Below are 23,273 nucleotides of genomic sequence, written 5' to 3' on the forward strand. Positions count from 1 at the left end.
CAGTCTTGCTTGGTAGGAGTGGTACCAGCATGGTTCCAGCAGTGAACAGCCAAGAAACTTGGTGTTAGGGAAAACATTCCCAACGAGGAAGGATACCTCTGAATGCCTGCAGATGATGCCTCCTGGAGACTCGAAGTTTTAGACGATTCCCCAGGAAAAGGGGGCAGGTACTTACAACTGACTTTGAAATATGTAAGGAGTAAAGCCACACTGAGGTAGAGAGAAGCGCAGATCTGTGAGAAAACAAGATGTTGCGAAACGCTAATAGTAGAATGTAGTTGACAGGCACACAGTGCTCACTGTAAAAAAGCTTCTAGCTCTGTTGGAAGTTTGAAATTTCTCATTATAAAAAAAAAGGCTAACCATCAAAACACATTCCCCAGGTGATTCTGGGGATGGGCCTATTTGGGAGCTTCTAGAGGAGAAAAGCAAGAAGCAGCCCTTTGCTGTGATCCTGCAGGGGCTGCCTGGGGGGCTGTGCTGATCTTTCTTTTCATATTTACAGTATAATATGCTGAGATAATGGCTCCATGGTGAATGAGTAATTGTTATGACCGTAAATAAAGTCCTCATTGCCTTATTAAATGCTGGGCCATTCCTCTCACAGCAGAAGGGAGGAACTGCTGGTGTTCCCTGTCAAGCTGGCCGGAAGGTTCCGAGATGTGCCTGAGAGTTCCTGCATGCCACCCAGAAGAAAGTCTCCATTTCAGCACTTTTTGGCTTTCTGTGTTACCTAATAAACATCTGCTTTATTTGTGATAGGTCAGGTGATGCTTTCAACAGTACTTGAAACAGGTGCTCTCTAAAACTCCACAATAGAGAACACTATGCCAAGAGCCACAGGTGCCCTGGTACCAGTAGGTGCTGTAGGACCCCCACCTGGAAGGCCCTCTGGCCCTCCTTGCTGGGGTCAGGCAGATGTGGAGTTCACACATACACCACACAGTTCTCTATCAGCCAGTGTGGTCATTGGGTACCAGTGAGTTCCAGGCAAGCCAGGGCTACATAGAGAGAGACCTCTCTCTCTCTCTCTCTCTCTCTCTCTCTCTCTCTCTCTCTCTCTCTCTCTCTCTCTCTCTCTCTCCCCCTCTCTCTCTTAAACACACACACACACACACACACACACACACACACACACACACACACACCAAATGAACAAAATTCAGGAAATTGAGCACTTGTTGAAATAACTTTGGTAAACTCTTCACACAGCAAAGTGCAGGAGGTACATTCACCATTTTGTTGACTATACCCAGCTGTTAGTACAGGTTCAGGTGAAACTGGACCGGCACTTTAGACAGCGTTATAGGGCTTCCAGAAGGATTTCAGCCACGGGGAAGGAGGTCAGTCCTTATTGTGCCTGGCAATCACAGAGACTGTGTTCTTTTCTTTCTTGTGGTAATCTGGTATTCCAAATGGTCATGAAGTCAACAGTACCTCTTTCTTGGAGGAAATCATTTAAAACTTGAAGAGGAAAGAAAGAAGGAAGAATGAAAGAGTGGAAGAGAGAGAAAGAAACTTGGCTGATTATGCAGTATTCCAAGGATGGTGTCACGTACTTTTGAGTCTGTTTTTTGCAGAGTTTGTTATTAGCTTCGTTTGAGTAAAGGAAGAAAGTACTCACGCCACTTCCGCTAGTGTGGAAACTTACTTCTCTATGGAAACCCAGCTTCACTGGCAGGGGATTCACAGCCTAGTGCCAGGCATGATGGCACGAATCTACAATCCCAATATTCAGGAAGCTGTGGCAGGAGGATTGGGTCACGTCTGAGGCTAGCCTGGGCTATGAAACCTTGTCTCACAAATCTAAGCAAGAGCAAAAAGAGGGAATTAATTGTGGGGATCGGATTGCTTGATGTTGGAGGCCAAGAGGTCCCACCGTGGCTATCTCAAGTCAGAACAAGGGAAGCCGGTGGCGGCAAGCTGAGCCCAAATGTCTAAGAAGCAGGAGTCCTCTCAGGTTTCTGCAGTTTGATAGTCTAGGTAGAAGGTGTAAGTTCTAGAGTCTGAAGGCTGAAGAACCCGGAGCTGTGATGTCCAGGGGCAGGATAAATGGATTCCAACTCCCAAAGTGACAGAATCCCCGTTCTTCTTCTGTGTTCCTCTCCTACCGCCCATTGGCCCCATAAACTGAATGGTGCTCACTCACACTGATGAGTTCTGGTCTTCCTTATTTGGTCCATGGGTTCAAATGGAAGTCTCACTTGAAAAAACCCTCAAGACACCCAGAATTCACGCTTTACCCACTGTCTCGGTAGCACATAACCCAGCCAAGTGGATGCAAAATTGCCCATTGCTTTGCTCATGAGCTGTCTGCTTCAAATCACAGTAGAAGCCAGAGTCTAGCCTGGGATTCCATAGCTCAGCGTGGACATTCTGATGATCTCAGTTCAGTCTCTTTCCTTCTGTCTTCAAATCAGGGCTTTCCTCCACCTTGAAGGGTTTCTTTGTCCTCCTTGTCTCCCTGGCTCTTCCCATTGTACTGATGCAATGCTGGTCCTCTGACATTCTTCTTCTGTCTCTTACATGTACCCTGTGTCCCTGGGTCCAGAGAGACTTTCAGAGTAGTCTAGACCTCCAGGAGCCAGAGAAGCAGAGCCTCTCTGGAGATGTGGCGCTGTCCTCTGACACCCCCACAACTGTGCTTCCGAGAAGACCAGTGCCAGCAAACACCGAGGGACCTGTCCCCTCCAAGATGCCTAAACACAAAGACTGAGGTTTCTTTTGGTCCCTGTGTACCCTATCCACTCTCACCTCACTGCAGCTGCTGGTTTCCCGAGTATGGCCCACAGACACTGGGGAGTCCCCATTTGTATTATAATTCTAAGAAGTTGTTTGCTTTCCATGGATGGCAGAGGCCGTGATTATAACAACAGAATCAAAGTATCAGAATCTAGCTGAACCAGCCATTGTATGATTCTTTAATTTTTCTTACATTCATTTATTTAGTGTGTATTCATGCATGCCACAACATGTATGTGAAGGTCAGAGGGCAACTTGTGAGAGTGAATTCTCTCTTCTACCATGTAGACTCCAGGGATCAAACTCAAGTCCTCAAGCTTGGTGGTAAAGCTCAACCTTTACCAGTGAGCCATCTCACTGGGTCATGGTTTCGCACCACAGTGTTCCTGAATCAATATCACTCAAGAGTACTTTGGCCGGGCAGTGGTGGCACACGCCTTTAATCCCAGCACTCGGGAGGCAGAGCCAGGTGGATCTCTGTGAGTTCGAGGCCATCCTGGGCTACCAAATGAATTCCAGGAAAAGGTGCAAAGCTACACAGAGAAACCCTGTCTCAAAAAACCAAAGAAAAAAAAATACTTTGGTGAAGCAGAAAAAAATTAATTAAAAATAATTACCCACAAGTATGCACTATATTAATTCTTTTGAGACAGATTCTCACTATGTAGCCCTGGCTGGCCTGAAATTTGATGTAGACCAGGCTGGCCACAAACTTACAGAGTTCCTCCTGCCTCTTCCTCCTGAGTGCTGGCACCTAGGGCAGGCATCACCTGGCCCTGCCCTTTTACTGGTTGGTGCTGTGAAGTGGGAGTTCGCATAAAACCCTGGGCCACAGAGCAATAACTACTTCCTGGAGGAGGAGTATGTGTGTGACTACATTGCTGAACTAGCTGCCTTTTTTAGCTGAATGCCATTCCTGATCCCTCCTTCCCAAGTACCATCCAGGCCCAGACCTGCTTGGCTTCCAACGTCAGGTGGGATTAGATGCACTCACAGCAGTATGGCTGCAGATCTGTTTACTTTCTGAGGAACCACCTAGGACTTGTCCGGCTCCACTATCCGCCAATCATTTTGTTAGAGTGAATAAAGCCTGTCACTTCCAGGGAAAAAGCTGGTAGCGTGTGTGGATTCCAGCTCCTCCCCCAAGGTGCACTGTTTTCTGATACGTCGTTTGTCTGTCTGTCTTCCTGGGAATGAACATTGGTAATGGTATTTTGTCTTTGTCTGGGCACAAGCACTCCACTAGCATCGAAGTGCTTTCTCTAGTGCCTGGCCTGTGTCAAGTGCTAAACTGACGCTACTTTCTCTCACAGCGAGGTTCAATAAAAAGCACCATATTGTTTTATATTAGATTTAAATCAACACATGGATGGGTTGGTGAAACCAACATATTCACGCTGATCCCCAAGTAGATACTTCTGAAAGATAATTCATAGTCCTTTCATAACAGGAAACAATGCAAAGACAACAGGGTTGTAACGAAGTCGTAACAATCATTTAATACTGAATTTCGGGAAAAATTCTCAATTCTCTAGGAAAATAAACAGGGCCGTGTGTAGTGGTTAACAAGGGATATAATAACACATAATCTTATCAGAATAACTCCCAAAGCTGATGGCTTGTGTTAGTTAGGCTTGCTGCTATGACAAAAGACCTATGAAAAGCAGTGTAAAGGCCAGAAGATTGGCTGTGGCTCACGGTTTCTGAGGGATTGCTCCATCATGGTTATGAGAGCATGGTAGAGCTGCACAGTTCTCATCATGGCAACCAAGAAGCAGAGAAAAAGGGTACGGGAAGTGGCAGAACACGAGCTGTCCCCCAGAGGAGGCTCCCATGACCTCCTTCCTCCAGCAAGGTCCTGCCTCCTCCACCTTCACTCTCTCCCAATGATGTCATCTTATTCTACCAAAGCCTCGGTAATTCCACTGATTAGGTCAGAGATCTCAAGATCTAACAATCCTCTTTGGAGACCCCTCCCAGACTAGCTAGAGGTGTTTATTAACCCAATTAAGTTGGCAATCAAGATTGCCATCACAATCCTTAAAAACAGTTCCCCACAGCACCAATGCCAATGTAAACAAGGCCATCTGTGTCCTGACGCTCGGGAAGCTCCAGCATTGAGTGGTGGCTCCATCATTATGCCATTAGCATTGCCTCTCACTCGATTAGCCAGATGTGTTTTCCAAACACTGATAGCCAAGCACTTCTGTCAAGGCTTCGTGAGTCCATGTGAACTCAGACCACGTGATGTTTTGGGCACAGACAACATTGAAAAGTGGAGAAGGGAAAATCGATTGGGCAATAGCAAGATAACATTCAAGAGGAGGAGGAGGAGAAAGGAAAGGTGGGTGGTGGAAGAGGTTATGAAAAACGGTAGGCACCCCTTGGTGGGACACAGGGAAGTTCTTTGAAGCACATTCTCTAAAGGCTTCCAATGTTCAGGAGTGGCTAAGCCCATCTTGTATGGAGCAAAGCTTCCTGTATCCAAAGCCTGTGGAGTCTCCACAAAGCCATGTGGTCTGCTTGCTTACCCTGCAGGGATAGCATCTGTGTCTTTGGAAAAGGTACTTCTCTACAAACAGGAACAGAACAGTGATATTCCTGCAGGGGTCAGGAGTCAGTTAAGCTTATCCTTGCACCTGCCCCTCTGGTGAGGAGGGAACACTGTGCCTGAACATTCCTCCCACTGGGGTGGTGGAGAGCATTCCCACTTGCTCCACAGGAGCTTAGGCCCTAAGGGGGTCGGGGCCTAAGCCTTAGGGGAAGGTCACTGCTCTCAGTGAGAGGGTTGTGCATCGTGAGGGGCATCGTCGAGGCTCATAATTAACCTGAACATAACCAACCTCAAGCCACAACCACAGCACCGGCAACCTGCCTGCCAGTTCCAGTCCAGGAACCCTGATTGCTGTGTCGGTTGTTATGGAAACAGACTACACTACTTCCTAAGGAATTCATTATTCCAACAAATCTATTTTTTCACTAGTTATAGTCCATCCAAATGAGCGGTCCATACGCCAGGAACAAGGAGCGCCAAGGAGCAAAGCCGGGGATTAGGAAAGACTTCCTCCAGGAGCAAGAAGTCAAGCCCGACCTTGAGTGATGGGAGACCAGCCATCTCCAGTAGAACAGACTGACAAGGGACGACAGAGCTGGATCAAAGCCTGACCTGGGGATGTAGCGGGAAGGACACGCTGGGGCAGGCAGCATACAGTAATGGGAATAGTCTGCCGGGCCTGCACCGTTCTGCAGGAGCCGATGGTACCTGAATGCAGGCAAGAGTGTTTGGAACATGAACTGTTTCAGGCACAGCAGTGAGTATGTCCGCCCAGAACCTGCCGGTTCTGCAGTTCTGCTGCTGCTCTGGCTGGAGCTAAGACACTAATGGCAAACTGCGCAATCCAGGAATTTTTTTTCTTGAGATGGTTTCATGTAGCCTAGGCTATCCACAAAGTCTTTTGGAGTCGAAGATGACCTTGACTTTTTGGTCCTCTACATCTACCTTCGGTGTTGGGGATTGAACCAGGGCCTTGAGTGTGCTAGGCAAGCATTCTACCAACTGAGCCAGATCTCCCACCCACTAACCTTCTGTAGACAGAACCACATTTGCACCTTTTACCCAAACAGCTCTGGCTGTCCCTTTGTATTCTCAGGGACTTTATGACCTCAAACTGACCTGTGATAATACAGCCATTTTGCTGTTTGTCACAGGGGTATTTAGAACCTAGGCCTCAATTTTAATAGCTGTCTTAGAAAAGAGAAGTCAATTCCCTGTATCAGAGTGGCTTTGTCCCTTCTGTCTAAACTGTAAATTGTTTTAATTTTCCTAAGCAGGACAGTGGCTGACCAATTAGTAGACAAACAGGAGAATTTGGTCAGATCTGAGAAAATTCTTCTGTTCAGAGAAAGAGGGCCTGAGAGGTCTGAGGACCTGGAGGGTCTCGTGTTCAGTCTTGCTGTCTGTGATTCCACACTGTGTTCTCTGACTCTCCGAAGGGCCCAGGGCTTTGCGACAGGTGAGCCGAGGACTTCAGCTACGCCCAGACCACAGAGCGACATTTGACAATGCATTTCTAAGTTATAATCATTGAGTCACAGCAGTGGGAAAATTGGAAATAATATTGCCAGAGGTGGTAATGATAACTAGAAGCCATGCTGTATTATTGTTACAAACTTTTGGAGAATCATATTATTAAAACCACATGATAATGAAGGATTCCTACTCTGAGTTTCTAGATTATCAACTTTGAAGGATCTCTCCTTTCCCTAATATAGTTTCTAATACAAAATCTGAACAGAGACTAGAATATAGTATGGTATAAGGAAGCCTTCATGCCTAGGAAACAGACTGTTAAAATTTCAGTAAGCCATAACCAGGACCTATTTTTCTTTGAATTTAAGATATCCAGTAAAGGTTAAGAAATACACTTTTACTTCCTGAGAAAAGTACAAAACAAGTATGGGAGAACTGATGGCTAAGGACCACTAGAGGCAAGCAAAGGAGCCCTAACGAGCCTGTAAATCTCAGGAGTCTCACAGACACATGCTGTTCTCAGCTGGAGTTTCCCTTCTGCCTCCTCCCATGAGGCCCTTCCAGCTCCTCCTTCTCTGCTCAACATGGCCTCCTCAGGGAAGCTGTCCTGTGGTCGTTACCCACGTGATCTCTCAAGGCTTCACCCAGACTGCTCCTTTCTGCTTTTTAACTCCTTAGTAACACTTCTCGGGGATCTGATCACTCTCTTCCTTAGCATGGGGTGTCTGGCTCCATCCCAGCCACAGTCTCCTCAGACAGTTACTGTGTGATGAGGGTGAGAACCCAGCACAAGGAGATGTAGTCACAGATCCTCGTCTCCAGACTGCTACCAGGTAGCTGAGTGACTTTGACCAGCCTCTCAACTTCTCTGGGCTCCATCCTCCCCACCTGACAATGAAGGAGATTTCCCCAGAGGTGCCCAAGGTGGTATCCTAAAGTCAGCACGCACGTCTAGAAGTCGATCTGATTGCATTTCTCTGGGGAAGACACCATTGTTTTCTCATTCTTGAAAAGGTAGGAGATCTGTCACTATTTATAAATATAGATAGATACTTTAATAGAAAATGGACTAGGTGTGGGTACTTGCTAATATATATATATATGTGTGTGTGTGTGTGTGTGTGTGCATACATATACATACATATATACATACATACATACATATACATACATACATACATACATAATACATACTTGAATAATAAACAGGAAAGTGTAACTTTTGGGAGTAATTCTGCCGACCTGACAAGTTTTGGAGAGGGTTGGGGATTGAACCCAAGACCTTGAACATAACTAGGAAGATCTCTTGTCACTAAGCCACACCTCCAGCTCCTCCCCACATTTAAACTGTTGCAAAACCAGTTTATTCCTGTCCACAAGTGAAGCTGATCTCTACTCCATGATCTTGCCAAGTCCCTTAACTGAGTGTTGCTTTCTTGTCTGTGCAGGAGAGATGGAATAGGGCCGGACCACCCAACTATGGCATTGTTTGAGGATCATCTGAGACAACCTGGGGCACAGCAGGTGCACAGAAGGAATAAATCTTATGGCATTTTCCCCACATCTTGTTAGAAAGTATCAGTCTACTAGGACACGGAAGAAATGGTTTGTTTGATGTGTGTGTGTGTGTGTGTGTGTGTGTGTGTGTGTGTGTGTGCTATTGGGGATCAAATCCAAGGCTCCACACATTCTAGGCAAGTACTTTAGCCTTGGGCTGCACACCCAGCCCCAGACTAGACTGTTTTGACTGTGAGCTGTGCAGGATACAGCGTGTGGTGAGGGAGGTATGTTTTCATGTGTGGTCGCCACGCATTTAGCTTAAGCAGAGGGCTGACAGTCAACAGCAAAGGGGAGTGTCGGACATTGACACACAGCATCCCCTTGACCTTGCAATGCGTTCCTCTGCTGTAGAGCTGAGCTGGGGCAGAGACTCCTGCAGCCCTGCCTTTTCTATGCGGAAAAGCAACAAGGCAAAAAAAATTAAATCGCCTATTTATGCACGCAACCATCTGGAAACCTCAGGGGTATTATTTTGATGAAAAGAGGAACATGATTTCAAAGCAGGACAGAATGAGAGATGAATATAATTTTTCTGCTATTACGATATTATTAGCAACTATATTAGAAAAGTTGAGAGCTGTTACTCACCCATCAGGAAAATAATTTTACATTTTCTCAAATCCTCCATTAAGCCTTTAAAATAAGAATAATTTAAATTATTGGCAAGAAATAGTGCACTGAAGCCCTGACTCTACTCGTGTTCTGCAGAGTTGAGTCCACAAGGAATAAATAAATAAATAAAATTGTGATGAACAGATGGTAGTGACTGTGTAGGCTCTCCCCCAGACCCAGTATTTTTATTTAATACAGACTTTTAATTCTAAGTGTAAAACTGATACCATCAAATAGTGTGACTCGCAAGGAAAGCCAACATTTTTGTCTGTTTTTGGTTTGGAGATTGCTTGTTCGTTTTTGAGACAGGGTCTCTCTGTGTGTCCCAAGCTGGCCTCAAACTCAGCTGGACTTCAAACTCTCCACTCTTTTGCCTCAGCTCCCTGAGTGTTGGGATCACAGGTGTGCACTATGCCTACATATAAAGCCAATCTTAAACTTTGTATTTAAGTTTCCTTAAATATCCCTGTTTGTTCTTTCACTTTAAAATGTAGTACTTTTCTTTTTTCTTTTTTTTTTTAGAGCTGAGGATCGAACCCAGGGCCTTGCGCTTGCTAGGCAAGCGCTCTACCACTGAGCTACACCCCCAACCCTGCACTTCTCTTTTTTAAGGGTTTCATATATGCACACACTGTATTTGACTGAAGTCATTCCCAATCCTCCCTCCTCCTTTCAGATCCACCCCACCCTGACCCAGTACTCCACATCTGCAACCATCCTGTCTAATAAAGGGGAAATTAGCAGCAAGATGTCTGGAAGACAAGAATAATTTATAGACAGAACAGACAATGCCACTTTCTATTTTAAGTTGTGATGTAAATTTTCCTTTAAAATATCGATATTAATTTATTATTCATGAGTCAGATCGTAGAACAGGACCGAACAAGTAATAAATAGAATCAGTAGTACATAGCAATAATCATGACAGTGAAAACAAGGTCTGAATTTGGGCAACCACTGCTTTAAGGAGAAATGATTCAAGATAGGGAAAAGTATGAAAACATCTGGAGTTAGTGAAATCCTAAGTGATTCTGGATTGGCAAGTGTTGGAATGGGAACCTCAGGGGCGAGGAGACACGTGCTACATTTCTGGTCCCACAAGCAACAGGCTTGACCTGCACAGCGGAGGGATGTGGGGTGTTGGGGGGACAGGGAAAGAGATTGTGATTGTGTGTTTTTATTGGCGTATGGAACTTGAGGTCTCACACATGCTAAGCAAGGGGTCAACTGCTGAGCTATATCCCCAGCCCTTACAGTTTATTATTATTATTTTCACTTTATATCCTTATCCTGCTCATATGTTTGTGCACCACATGTGTGCATGGTGCCCACAGAAGTCAGAAAAGGGTGTCAGGTCTCCTGGAAGTAGAGTTGACGGCTGTGAGCCTCCATATGGATACTGGGAGCGGAACCCAGGTTCTCCGCTAGAGCAGATAGTACTCTTAACTGTGGAATCATTTATCCAGCCTATCCCAGTCCTTTGGATTTTACTTTTGAATTTGGGGTGGGGGTCTTACTAAGTAGTGCAGGTTAGCCTTGAATTCACCCTGTAGTCCAGGCTGGCACTGAACTTTGTATATTCTGACTCAGCCCCTGAACATCTGGGATTACAGGCCTGTGCCATGGTCCAGCTGGTGTCTGGAATTTTCTATTAAGTCAGATACAGAGCATTCCTCACAGGTTCTGCAGCATCCCAGCTTACCTGGGCATCTTTGAACATATTTGCAATTTAGGAAGGTGGCCACATTTATTATTGTGGTTATTTTGGTTATTTTCAGGAGAGCTTATATGGTTATACCCTATTTCAGTTAAAAATTATTTTTTAGTTGATAATCATATATTCATATAATGTAGTAATTACTAAGTTGTATAAATAATTTTTAGTGACTTGGGAACATGCTTATATAACAATATGTTAAACAGTGTGATGATATTTATATATACACATAGATTCTCATCGGGGTAAAAATAGGATGAAGATGACATCCGAAGTGAGGCAGGCTAGACCGTTAGGCACGAATGTCATTGGTCATAAGGTTTTAGATGGTTCTAGTTTTCTATTTAAAATGCTTCTACAGTGAGTGTGCTGATGTTATAACCAGGGATAGGGAAACCTCCTAGAGCAGCCATCCATCCCGCATGCAGCTGAGACAGAGCTGGCTATGGGCAGGCCTAGTGATGGCTCTATTTCAGCTCATGATTCTGGGCCTTCCCTGATGATCATCACAATCATTTGGTGACTGTTATTTTCACACAACTGCTGTTTCTATTCTCATCAAATGACAGTTTATCTAGCCCTTCATGGGTCAATGGGGAATTAGAGCTGGGTTTATTTAAAAAGCCAAATCACTTGTATGAGTTACAGCCAATATTATACACCTGTTTCCACAAACCATGGTGACTTTTTTTTTCCCAAGTAGACAGGACAGAATGTATAAACCTAGGCAATTATGAAGCTCATCTTTTATAAACACTATTAAATTTGACCTATTTTCAGCTCCACATATAGCTAGCATTGAGTGGATATTTTAGTTTTTAAGTGACTGTTTTTGAGATATGGTCTTATGTATCCCAGGCTAGCCTCCAACTTACTATGTAGCTGAGGATAATCTTGAACTCATAATCCTTCTGGCTCCACCTGTTAAATATTGGGATTTTAGGTGTGCGCCATCATATTTAGGTTATGAAAGCCTAGAGATTGAACACAGGGCTATGAGCATGTTAGACAAGCACTCCCTAGTCCTTTGAGAAACTTTTAACATGATAAAAATGACAAAGTAGTATTGCTTTGGGACGTGTGTTGGGTTGGCTCCCAATGGGACACCGTAGTACAGTAGTTGCTATTTGGGAAAAAAAATTCTGTTTCCAACTCAATTAGCCATAATTGCACCTCAGATAAACCCCATTGTCTGTTACTACCACTTTGAATCTTCTATGTTCCAACTGAGCTGAAGAACATTACTCTTTACCATGTGACCTTGCTACACTGTAACCCCTGTGACTTCCGGTGGGGATGGGACAGTGAGTGTCTCAAACATCTTGACATCCACTTCTCACTGAGCTTCTTGGGAGTCATGTTGTCTGGGCGGTTAGGAGATGCTTCTCTTAGTAATGATTCCCTTTGGCTCCTCATCAGGATAACTCATGTTCACTGGCCAGGGGAAAGCACACTATTGTTTTTAATCTTCTTAATTGGTGTTAAACAAAGAAAGCAAATTTGAAGCGATGTGTTCTGATTAACAAAGGAAACTCACCTCCCATGGTGTCCTCTCCAAACACATTTAGTTGATCGTCACCCTGTTTTAAAAATAATTATAGAGTTAGAGGGTAACATTAACAGATATGTTTAAGCTCCTTGCTAACATTAAATGCTTGACATTTGAAACAGGTTAACCCCATTAAGGGAAGAACTTCCAGACATTTGTCCAGATGAGTAACAGAGTTTCAGGAGTTACATTGTTGCAAGGCACGCAGTGGTAAGGGGCAAAGCTGAAGCAAGCCTGGCCCATCTGTCTTCAGAGTCCGTGGTCTGGAGGCAATGGTGCAGAGTCCAGTCTCATTCTTTTGGTGCATAAATTATGGTAGACAGAAGAGCTAGCTTCAAGAAGACAAAATTCTTCAATGTTGGAAGCTAATGAATAGGCTTGGTCACAGCTGTTTTGTGAACATCCCCTCGTTTAAAGTTGATGTTGGCAAATTTTTCAGTGAAGGGCCAGGTAGTAAGCGCTTTGGATGTGAGTCTCACTGCCCCTGGCCATAGTCACAGTTTGTTAGCTCCTGAGCATAAAGTGTGGAAAGACGACGTGATCATTCTTTTTTTCTGATGTTTGTCTTTAAAGCTTTCATCTGACCTTTGACTAGGTGACTTTTCCTTGTAGAGAAGCCCACTGTATTTGGGGGACATGTTTATACAGAGTCATTTGTTGAGAACTCTCATCACCACCTACATCGTGGCCTGTCTTATTTTCCTTCTTCCTAGGTTACCACACAGGCAGGGTAGTTTTAACTGTCAACTTGACACAGCCTAGAATCAGCTCTGGGAAGAGTCTTTTTTTTTTTTTCCGAGACAGGGTTTCTCTGTGTAGCTTTGCGCCTTTCCTGGAACTCACTTGTTAGCCCAGGCTGGCCTCGAACTCACAGAGATCCGCCTGACTCTGCCTCCTGAGTGCTGGGATTAAAGGCGTGCGCCACCACCGCCCGGCTTGGGAAGAGTCTTAATAGAAATTATTTAGATGGAGTTGACCCATGGATGTATCTGTAAGAAACTGTTTTGATTCTTAATTGATCAGTAAGATTTAGTCCACTGTGGGTGGCACCATTTCCTAGGTTGAGCCCTGAACTACATAAGAAGGCCAGCTAAAAAGCAAGCAAGCAACCATGTAGCTTTTGTTTCTCTCTGCTCTTGACCATGGATGTGATATGACTGAATGTTTGACTTCTCAATGGTGGACTTAAGCCTGGAATTGTAAGTTGAAGAAACCTTTTCCTCTTCAAAGTTGCTTTTAGTCACAGCATTTTGTCACAGCAACAGAAATGATGCTAGAAAACCACATATAGATGTTTCTTTCCAGGTACACAAAAAAGCCATTTCCAGATATCTAAGGATGCACTTGAATTTAAATGTGTGTGGGGTGTGGTGTGTGGGGTGTGTGTGTGTGTGTGTGTGTGTATGCTGTTCTTCTATTTCTGCAGTGCATTCTGGGTAAATTTCTGTCAATACAGGATGTTCCCAGCATAGTATTCTTGGTTGCACAGTATTCCATTTTGTAATTGGGACATAATTAATTTTTTAACCAGTTCTTTATTGATGAGCAAAGCTGTTCTCATTCTTAGACTGTTTTAGGGAAGGTGGCTCAGAGAATAAATTCATATAAATACCACTCCACACAAATATTCCTGCAGGGTAAGTTCTAGGATTGCAAATTTGTGGTTGAAGGATTAAATGTATTTATAATTGTGATAGATCTTTGCCAAGCTGGTCTCTGTAGAGGTTACAGTGTTCTGCAAGGACAGTGTCCATGGCACTTCCCCAGTCTTTTGCATTTAATTCTCTCGAATGCCAGAGTCAGTTCAATGAGGTCGGCTGGTCACACGGACCCCTGGGGCAGCCTGCATGGAAAACACTTTGTCTCCATACAGGGCCTTGACACCTTGTTAGACTTGAGCCTTTGGGCATCTTTACTGCTTGTCTTCTTAGATTGCCCTGTCTCTGGAGATACTGCAGTAAGAGAGGATGCTTAGCAGAGTGGTCATTCAGGGACACATTCACATTAATTTATCCTCTCTGTGAAGGGAAACAACCTCAGAACTCCTAAGGCACATTCACTCCCAATAGTTCTCTTATTGAATCTGCCACTTTCACAGTAGGGCAATGACCATGATTTCACCCATTCCTGCCATTCTCTCCCCCTTCCCATTCTGAAGATGAAGACACTGAGGGGTCTCTGGCTATGCCACCATGCCCTTGGTGAAGTCAGTGGTGGAATGAGACCCGTGCCTTTCACCGTCTTGAGCAGCTCCAAAGATTTAGTCCCATCAGCAGAGCAACCATGGTGGGTGTTGGTGGTCTTCTATTGCCTTCTGGAGTTTCTGGCCTTGGCACTCAGGATCCAGTAGTCTGTGCCTGTGAACTGGGATGACTCTATGATACAGATGGAGCTCTGGAGCTCCCTCCAGGATCAAAAAGCTTGGATGGAACAGGACCACCATTCTGCTGAGCTGTTACCTCTGCACTGTCCTGAGAGCAAAACCATTCACACCTTTGCATGAGAATTTCTGCCTCAGGTGCAGCTTCTAGGGAAGCCATGTGTCTGTACTCTTCTGGAACAATAAAAATGCTTGTCCAAAATGCAATGGGTAGAGAATGGCTGCTAATCAGAATCTGCTCTCCACTGGTAAGACAGTTGTTGGATACATCTAGGTGATGTCAAGAGGAAACTGAGTCCACCCCCTCACTCTTCAGTATTTTTAGATTATAGGATGATACACTGACAGGCTGAGATGTGTCTCATCTTTCCTGTTTACGGTAGCATGTCTTGGGAGTTTGATCAAAGTTAATCTGAATTCCTAAAACAATGGACTATATTGCAGCAGGGCCTTCCTTATCTCTATCTGGCTTTTGGAGGTTGACCTGTTTTTTATCCCTAGCTCTTATTCACATCTACCTATTCTGTTTGCCCTGAGGCTATCACTGAACCCCACTTTATTTCTATTAGCTCACAGTTGTGAATAGGTTTCTAGGGCATAGAAGGAACTGTCATTTGTTCTTAGGAATGTCATGCACAGGCATGAAAACTCAGATGAAGGAAATGTTTGATTGAGGGTACAGTTCTTCAGTGATTCTCAGTATATCTCACACTTCTAGGGTAAATCTATAAATAAAATGATAGGCTCAGTGGCAGAGTGCTTTCCTAGAGCACCCAGGGCTCTGGTTTTTACTCTCAGTCCCAAAAAACAAAATCAACCTTTTGCCTAGAATTTGTGAAGCTACACATTCAATTCACAGCAAAACCAGCCATGAACCAAGCAACCAGCCAACCAGCCAACCAGCCATTCAGCCAGCCAGCCAGTCAGCCAAACAGCCAGCCAGCCAGCCAGCCAACCAACAAACCAGTCAACCAACCAGCCAATCAGCCAGCCAACTAACCAACAGCCAACAACCAACCAACCAACCAATCAACCAGCCAGCCAGCCAGCCAACCAACAAACCAGTCAACCAACCAACCAACCAACCAACCAACTAACCAATCAGCCAGCCAGCCAGCCAGCCAACCAGGCAAACCAACCAACCAGCCAGCCAGCCAGCCAACCAACCAACCAACCAACCAACCAACCAATCAGCCAGCCAGCCAGCCAATCAACCAACCAACCAACCAACCAACCAACCAGCCAGCCAGCCAACCAACAAACCAGCCAACCAACCAACCAGCCAGCCAGCCAGCCAGCCAATCAACCAACCAACCAGCCAGCCAACCAGCCAGCCAGCCAGCCAGCCAGCCAGCCAGTCAGCCAGTCAGCCAGCCAGTCAGCTAGCCAGTCAGCCAGCCAATCAACCAACCAACCAACCAGCCAGCCAACCAGGCAAACCAACCAACTAACCAACCAACCAACCAGCCAGCCAGACAATCAACCAACCAACCAGCCAGCCAACCAGGCAAACCAACCAACTAACCAATCAACCAACCAACCAGCCAGCCAGCCAACCAGGCAAACCAACCAACTAACCAACCAACCAACCAACAAGCCAGCCAACCAGGCAAACCAACCAACTAACCAACCAACCAACCAACCAGCCAGCCAGCCAGCCAGCCAGCTAGCCAATCAATTGACCAGCCAGCCGGTCAGGCAGCCAGCCAGCCAACCAGCCAGCCAGCCAGCCAACGAACCAATGAACCAATGAATGAATGAACAAATGAACCAATCAACGAACCAATCAACCAGCCAACCAACCAGCCAACCAACCAACTAACCAACCAACAGTAAGGGCTGGGATTGTAGCTCAGTAGTACAATACTCTCTTGGCATGTAGATAGTCCTGAGTTTAGAATCCAGACATTGCAAAAATAGTGTTTATTTGGTTGGGGATATAGTTCTATGGTAGAGCTCTTTTCTCACATTCTCATGGGCCTGGGTTCAGTCTCTAGTACTAAGCAAGAAGAAATGAAGAAAGGGAGGAAGGGAAGAAAGGAGGGAAGAGGAAGGAGGAGGGAAGGAAAAGGAAAGAAATCTGGCCTTTTACACACACACACACACACACACACACACACACACACACACACACACACCACTAATGAGGGGTTAAAAGAAGCACTTTTCCTGTAGAACATACCATGGGAACATAACATGGAAAGAGGCAAGACTGCACCTCCAGAGGCCCCTAGCATCTACAGGAAAGGTGCTAATTTGGGGATATCTGCTGGACAATGAGGGGAGGTGTGGTCTCATTCTGGACCATCTGAGGTGTTGTTTATGCTAAGTTACACTGAGGTTGCATCTCCACTGAGGTGAGACTAGAGAAGTCCCACTGCTCTGACCACCAAGATTCTCCTGAGTGCTGTGGACACTTCTTTGTGTCACAGCTTTGATTCTTACAGCCAGCCTTTTGTCACTTTGAGTCTGCATTGAGAAGTTAGACTTTATGGGTACAATGAGGCAAGGTGACTTTCCATAGCCTTACCTATTTTCTGAAGTGACCAAGACAGCATGCATATAGGCACGGATTTTATATAAACATAATTTGTAACACACAAACATGGAGTCTAGAAGCTCCCTGCAGTGATGCAGTTAATGCCAGTCAAGGGTGTCTGTCACGGCCTGAGAGCGAGGTTGTAAAGTCACTAACACAGCTCTGCTTGCTGCACGTTTTTGGCTCTCTACGTGGTGTATTGATAACTGGGGAAAATGTTCATAACTCAACTGAAGTTCATAACTCGTCAGCTCCTCATGTAAATGCTCAGAGAAATTCCAGCTTCCACCACAGGTTGTCAGGTCTCTAGCCACCATACTCCAGTCAACCAATACTCCACTTCCTGTCCCCACGTGGATGTGCCGACAGGCCGCTGCCTTTGCACAGCTGCATGGGGTGGGATTATGTGCAGGGGCATCAGCTGATTGGTGTGAGGCTCTTCCTCTGGGATAATGGAGCCTGTGTTGGGTACTTCTCTTGCTATCAAGACCAAATGCCTGACACAAAGACTTGGGATAAAGGAGACATTCTGGGTTGAGAGTGTAGTTCATCACGTGGGAAGGTGTGTCAACCTGAGTGGCTTCTGCCTGTGAGTGGGACTGTGAGGCTTGTCCATGTGGCAGACCAAGAGGCAGAGAGATGTGTGGGAACGGTCGTCCAGCTTTGTCCTCCTCCTCCTCGTTTTTAGCCACACGATAGTGCCACGCATGTTCAGAGTGAGTCTTCTCTCTAACTTCTCTGGAAATACCTTCCCAGACGGACACACCAGAGGTGTGTCTCCTAGGTGATTCTAAATTCCGTTAAGTTGACAGTGACCATCCACCACTACAGTGTCTATCGTCACCAATGCAACAAAGCAAAGCCTTGTCACTATAGTTCCCTACTGAGGGAGGACAGAACTGAACAACCCAGTGGCACAGATGGCTTCTGCACTGTCAACACTCCAATGACAGCACAGCATTACTCATGGCTTAAGGACCACTCCATACAGCGTTATCATCACAAGCGGATCACATCGTAACAGGAAGCTAACATTGTCACAGATCTTTACAATGCTAAGAAGGCATTTGCAGCCTTTTTTTTTTTTTCTCCCCAGATCATCACTGTGGCCCTGTGGATAAGAACGGAGTGACTGAAGTGGAGGGGAGCCTCTGAGAGGAATGTGCCTGACTACCCACTATTTCAGGGGGGCACTGAATTCAGCTTCCCAATTCAAGCCTCTGCCTGCTCAGTGTCCATACTCCTGTCCTTCCTGGCTACCAGGCTGACTCCAGATTCAAGGAGAGGCTGTTTTCTAGGGATGAACCAGAGAACAATAGAGCAGGGCCCCTGGCATCCTCCTCTGGCCTCACACACACACAGGTGTGCATACCAGCACATGCACATGTATAAATATAATGCACACACATAACTTTTATATGTGACACACTGCTGTGGGATGGTCTTTCTGTACACTGTAAATATGTGTTGCTACCATTGGTTAATAAAGAAGCTGCTTTGACCTATAGCAAGACAGATTATAGCCAGAATAGAAATCCAAGCAGAGAGACAGGGAAAGGGAGGCAGAGTCAGGGCAGATGCTATCCAGCTGCCCAAGGAGGAAGATGCCAGGAGACCAGTAACACCACGGCCACACGGCAATATATAACTAGAAATGGGTTAATTTAAGATGAAAGAGCTAGCTAACAAGAAGCCTGAGCCATAGACCAAACAGTTTGTAATTAATATTAAGCCTCTGATTGGTTATTTGTGTACCGGTGAATGGGAAAAATTTATCTGGCTACAACACACATTTACACAAAATAAACTTAAAAAAAAATAAAGATGTCAATGGGAACTTTTACTTAGATTTCAAAGAGGTTTTCTACACGTGTGACCTCACCTGGCTCAGCCTCAGGCAGGCAAGAGTAGGGTTTTCTGATTGTTAGATAAGGAAGTACTGTCTTAGAAAGGAGGTGTGGCATGGTGGAGGCTGGTGAGCGGGGTCAGCGTTCTGAGCATCAAGCCTGTGTGCTGCCCATAATCCCACATGGAGGGGGTGACATGTAGATCTGTGAAGGAAGAAGGACCCAGTTTAGCAAGCATGGAGAGGTCACAGAAGCATGAGCCATCAGAAGTGAGGGTGGATCTCATCCATCAAGAGATTAAAAAAAAAGATTATTTTTATGTGTATGGGTGGGTGTTTTGCCTGCACACATGTCTGTGTACTACATGTCTGCAGTGCCCATGGAGGCCAAAAGAGGCATTAGATCTTCCAGAACTGCAGTTTTAGTGACTGGAAGCCACTGTGTAGGTGCCGGGAACTGAACCCAGGTCCTCTGTGAGGGTAGCGAGTGCTCTTGTAATTGCTGAGCCATCTCTCCAGCTTGGTTTGTGTTTTGAGACAGGATCTCACTGGATAGTCCTAGCTGACCTGGAACTCACTATGGAGACCAGTCTTTGAACTCACAGAGACTTGCCTGCTTCTGCCTCTGGAGTGCTGTGGTTCCGGGCATGCTCCGCCCTCTTCACTTCATCAAACGATCTAACCATGGATCATCAAATTTTACTACTCGGATGTGAAGGGAGTTTTAGAAATCTCTTGTATCTCCAGCAGGAAAAATAACCCCAAAATGTGTAGAAGTGGTATGTAATGAGTAACACTCAAGATGTATAGAAGTGGTCTGTAATGAGTTACACTCAAGATGTATAGAAGTGGTCTGTAATGAGTTACACTCAAGAATGCAGTCTGCAGCAAGTCTCCTTTGTCATTCACTGAAGTGCACACGATTGGAGAGTACTTGTGTAACTGATAAACAGAGATGGAAAGAAATGCAGTGTGTGGCTGACTAACCCTTCCCCTACTGCCCCAAATTGTAGGTTCTCCATACGAGTGGCTTTCAGGGTTTCAGACCTCCCTCTCCACAAGTAGCACTTTTCTCTTTTAAATTTATAAACTGAAATGCTGGTGTTTCTAATCACTAATTATAAGGAAAACATTTTCTCTGTCGTCTACAGGTTCCTGATTTCGTAGCTGTGTGTTTTTGTCACCCCACCTGCCTTCAAGAAGACGCTGAATGAACCCGTATCACTTTCCTCACACACTGATGCAGCCCTGCTGTGAAGAAGGACTCTGGGAAGCTGGTGGGCTAAGGCGAGAGGCAAAATCGTGGGTTCTTTTAAAGGCTTCCGTTGTTTTCATTCCTGTGTGTGTGTGTGTCTGTTTGAGTGTATGCCATGAGTGGGTGGGTGCGGGCAGAAGCCAGAAGAGGACATCGGCTCCCCTGGAGCTGCAGTTCCAGGCGGTTGTGAGGTGCTTGACATGGGTGCTGGGAACAGCACTCGGCTCCTCTTCAAGAGCACCGAGTGCTCTCAGCTGCTGAGCAGTCTCTCCATCCTGCCATGGCTTCCACTTTGTGAAGGTTAGGTTTTGAGGAGACAGCTGAGGCGGTTAAGTGCTTGCGGCATAAGATGATCTGAGTTCGAAACTTACCACCCACATAAAGAGTCAGGAGAGGCCACAAGTGCCTGTAATCTTAATGCTAGTTAGGAAGGTGTGGAGGGACAGGAAGAGTCCTGGAGCTCACTGGCCAGCTAGTCTTGCTGAACTGGTAACTTCCAGATTCAGTTAGAGATCCTGTCTCAAATAACCAATGTGGAGAGCTATGGAGGAAGATATTAGATGTTGATCTCTGGCCTCCACACATGCACACACGGAAGGTCCAGGCCTCTGACAACCCTCCCCAACCTCCTTTGCTTTGAGTAAACCTAAGGCTTTGTAGTGCTGATCACCTCTCTATTATCACCGTCATACACAGCTTCCCAAAGACCGCTCCAAAATCAGCTATCACCTAGCTGCTATCACGCACCAACTTCCCCACTTGAATGATTCCTCTACTTTAATGTTTATTTTCGGTTCCCCGAGAGTCTAAGGGTAAGGTTGGGTAGAGAGTGACACAGAGAGACAAGAAGGTGTGGAAGACAACACCCAGGTTGCATTTGGAGATCGAAGGGATGGAGGGATAGGCCAAAGTGTTAGATCACAGAACTTCGAGCCCCGCCTCTCTGTCTCCCTCCTTCCCTTCCCTTCCCTTCCTCCCTCCCTCCTCCCCTTCCCTTCCCTTCCCTCCCTCCCTCCCTCCCCAGAAATCAGGCTAGCCCCACTAGCAGCTGTAGCCGGATAAATCTTTCCTGCCTGCTGGTACCCAAATAACTAGTCAGAGGCTTAATATTAATTACAGACTGTTTGGTCTATGGCTCAGGCTTCTTGCTAGCTAGCTCTTTCATCTTAAATCAACCCATTTTGTGGTGGTATTTTACTTGTACTGAAATGTGATTTTAATTGTATGTTAATAAATAAAGTTGCCTGGGGGTCAGAGCTATTAGAGCCATAGCAAGTGCATGGCGGTGGTGGCGCACGCCTTTAAGGACCTGGAGGGCGGTACATACAGGCAGTGACAAGGCAGTCACGTGTTTAGGTTTACAACCAATGAGAAGGCAGAACAGCTAGACTATTTAAAGACATACACACAGGAAGTAGGCCCCTTTTCCGGAGAGCTCTCTTGGCTGAAGCAGGATAGCTGAAGCAGGAAGGGTAAGGCTTTTAGTTCTGACCTCTTAGCTTTCTTCTCTGAATCGGCTCTGTGTTTCTTATTTAATAAGACGGTTGGTTACATCTATACCATTTCTATTAATCTACGTATTGCCATATGGTCATGGCATTACTGGTCTGCTGGCATGTTGCTCCTTGGGCGACGGGCTGGCGTTTGCCCTCACTCCGTCCTTCTTCTCTTTGTGTCTTTGCTTGGACTTCCTGCATGGCTCTAACCTGACTTGCAATAGGCCAGAGCAGCTTCTTTATTAACTAGTGTTAGCAACACATACTCACAGCATAAAGAAAGACCATCCCACAGCATGCAGCTCTCCAGGACAGAGTTGACTAGCAAGCATGCTGCCCTCCCCATATAGCTAGCTGCAGGATAAGTTTACGGTCCCACTTAGTACCTTCCCTTTGGCATATAGCCTAAACCAGACTAAGTCAGGAGGTGTGGAGCACACATCACCTCCCCACCCCGAACACCCATGAGTCAGAAGCCTCCTTTTTTCTCTGGACTGAAGGGTCTGTTTCTCCCTTCAGGGCCCCTGTCACAGTGTACACGGTGGCCATCTCTTCCAGTGCTCCCCGCTTCAAGGCCTGATCATGGTGGTCCACAGTCATGAGGCTCTCTCCTAATAAGGCTCATTCTGAAGGTTAATTTCAGGTCAGCTCCTTTCAACCAGCCTGCACTGAGGAGAAATAACAAGAAGAGGTATTTTCTAGATTGGCCAAGAGGATGTTTAAACTTTTGGAATATTTTTGATGAATAAGAAAAGGAGCCACACACGGGGGCAAAGCATCCTCTAATATGAACTGTTTGGGAGGTGGAGTGTGTGTGAGTGTGTGTGTGAGTGTGTGTGTGTGTGTGTGTGTGTGTGTGTGTGTGTGTGTTGATCAAAACCAGAGACTTGAACTTGCTAGGCAAGTATTCTAGCACTAAGCTAGCCAACTCTTGTATTTTTAGATGGGATCTTTCTGTATAGCTGAGGCTGGCTGGGAACTCATTACACAGCCTGAGCTGGCCTCACACCCATGAGCCTCCTGCCTTGCCCCCTGAGTTGTGGACTTAGAGCCATGTACTACCACAACTGGCTTTTAAAAGTTCTGGTATCTGTGCTTTGGAAGTACCAAGTACTTCATGACACAGGAGGGTCCGCCACAATCTTATCCCTCCCCAAAGAGCCTTGCACCCTAAACGAGGTGAACATTGTCCCCACCCCTAACCCACTGTTAATTCTGTGACTCGGTCCCCAGTCAACAGCATGAAGCTGGGCAGAGGTTGAACTAGCTCCCGGGTAGTGTTTCAACAGCCTCCTGCGCTCTGTTTCCTCCTTTGGTCTTCCCCCAGCACTAAGGAACAGACATGAGTTTGCCTGCATGAGCATGATGGGACTCGTGGAGGTAAGTCTGAGTCACAGTACTTGAGACCATCCCAGGCAGCCTGGACTCGACAGTGGCTGGCCACCCAGTCAGACACAGACTGACCTATCTACACCCACACCCACATCGACATCTTTACCTGGGGTTCATGGAAGAACCTGGCTGAGGGGTGTGTCTAGAGAAAGGAG

General features: G+C 45.8%; 1 protein-coding gene across 1 annotated transcript in view; it reads right to left on the reverse strand.

Moving 5' to 3' along the window:
* Positions 1–23,273, reverse strand: part of Ak5 (adenylate kinase 5) — a 193,615-nt gene that overhangs the window by 25,037 nt on the left and 145,305 nt on the right. Inside the window, exons 9-10 of the mRNA XM_059266474.1 lie at positions 12,199–12,241; positions 8,921–8,965 (exon numbers count right to left, since the gene is read on the reverse strand). Coding sequence (XP_059122457.1) covers positions 8,921–8,965; positions 12,199–12,241 — 88 coding nt within the window. The remainder of the gene's footprint in view (positions 1–8,920; positions 8,966–12,198; positions 12,242–23,273) is intronic.

This window comes from Peromyscus eremicus, chromosome 6, assembly GCF_949786415.1.
Source record: "Peromyscus eremicus chromosome 6, PerEre_H2_v1, whole genome shotgun sequence".
In the NCBI taxonomy this organism is placed as follows: domain Eukaryota; kingdom Metazoa; phylum Chordata; class Mammalia; order Rodentia; family Cricetidae; genus Peromyscus; species Peromyscus eremicus.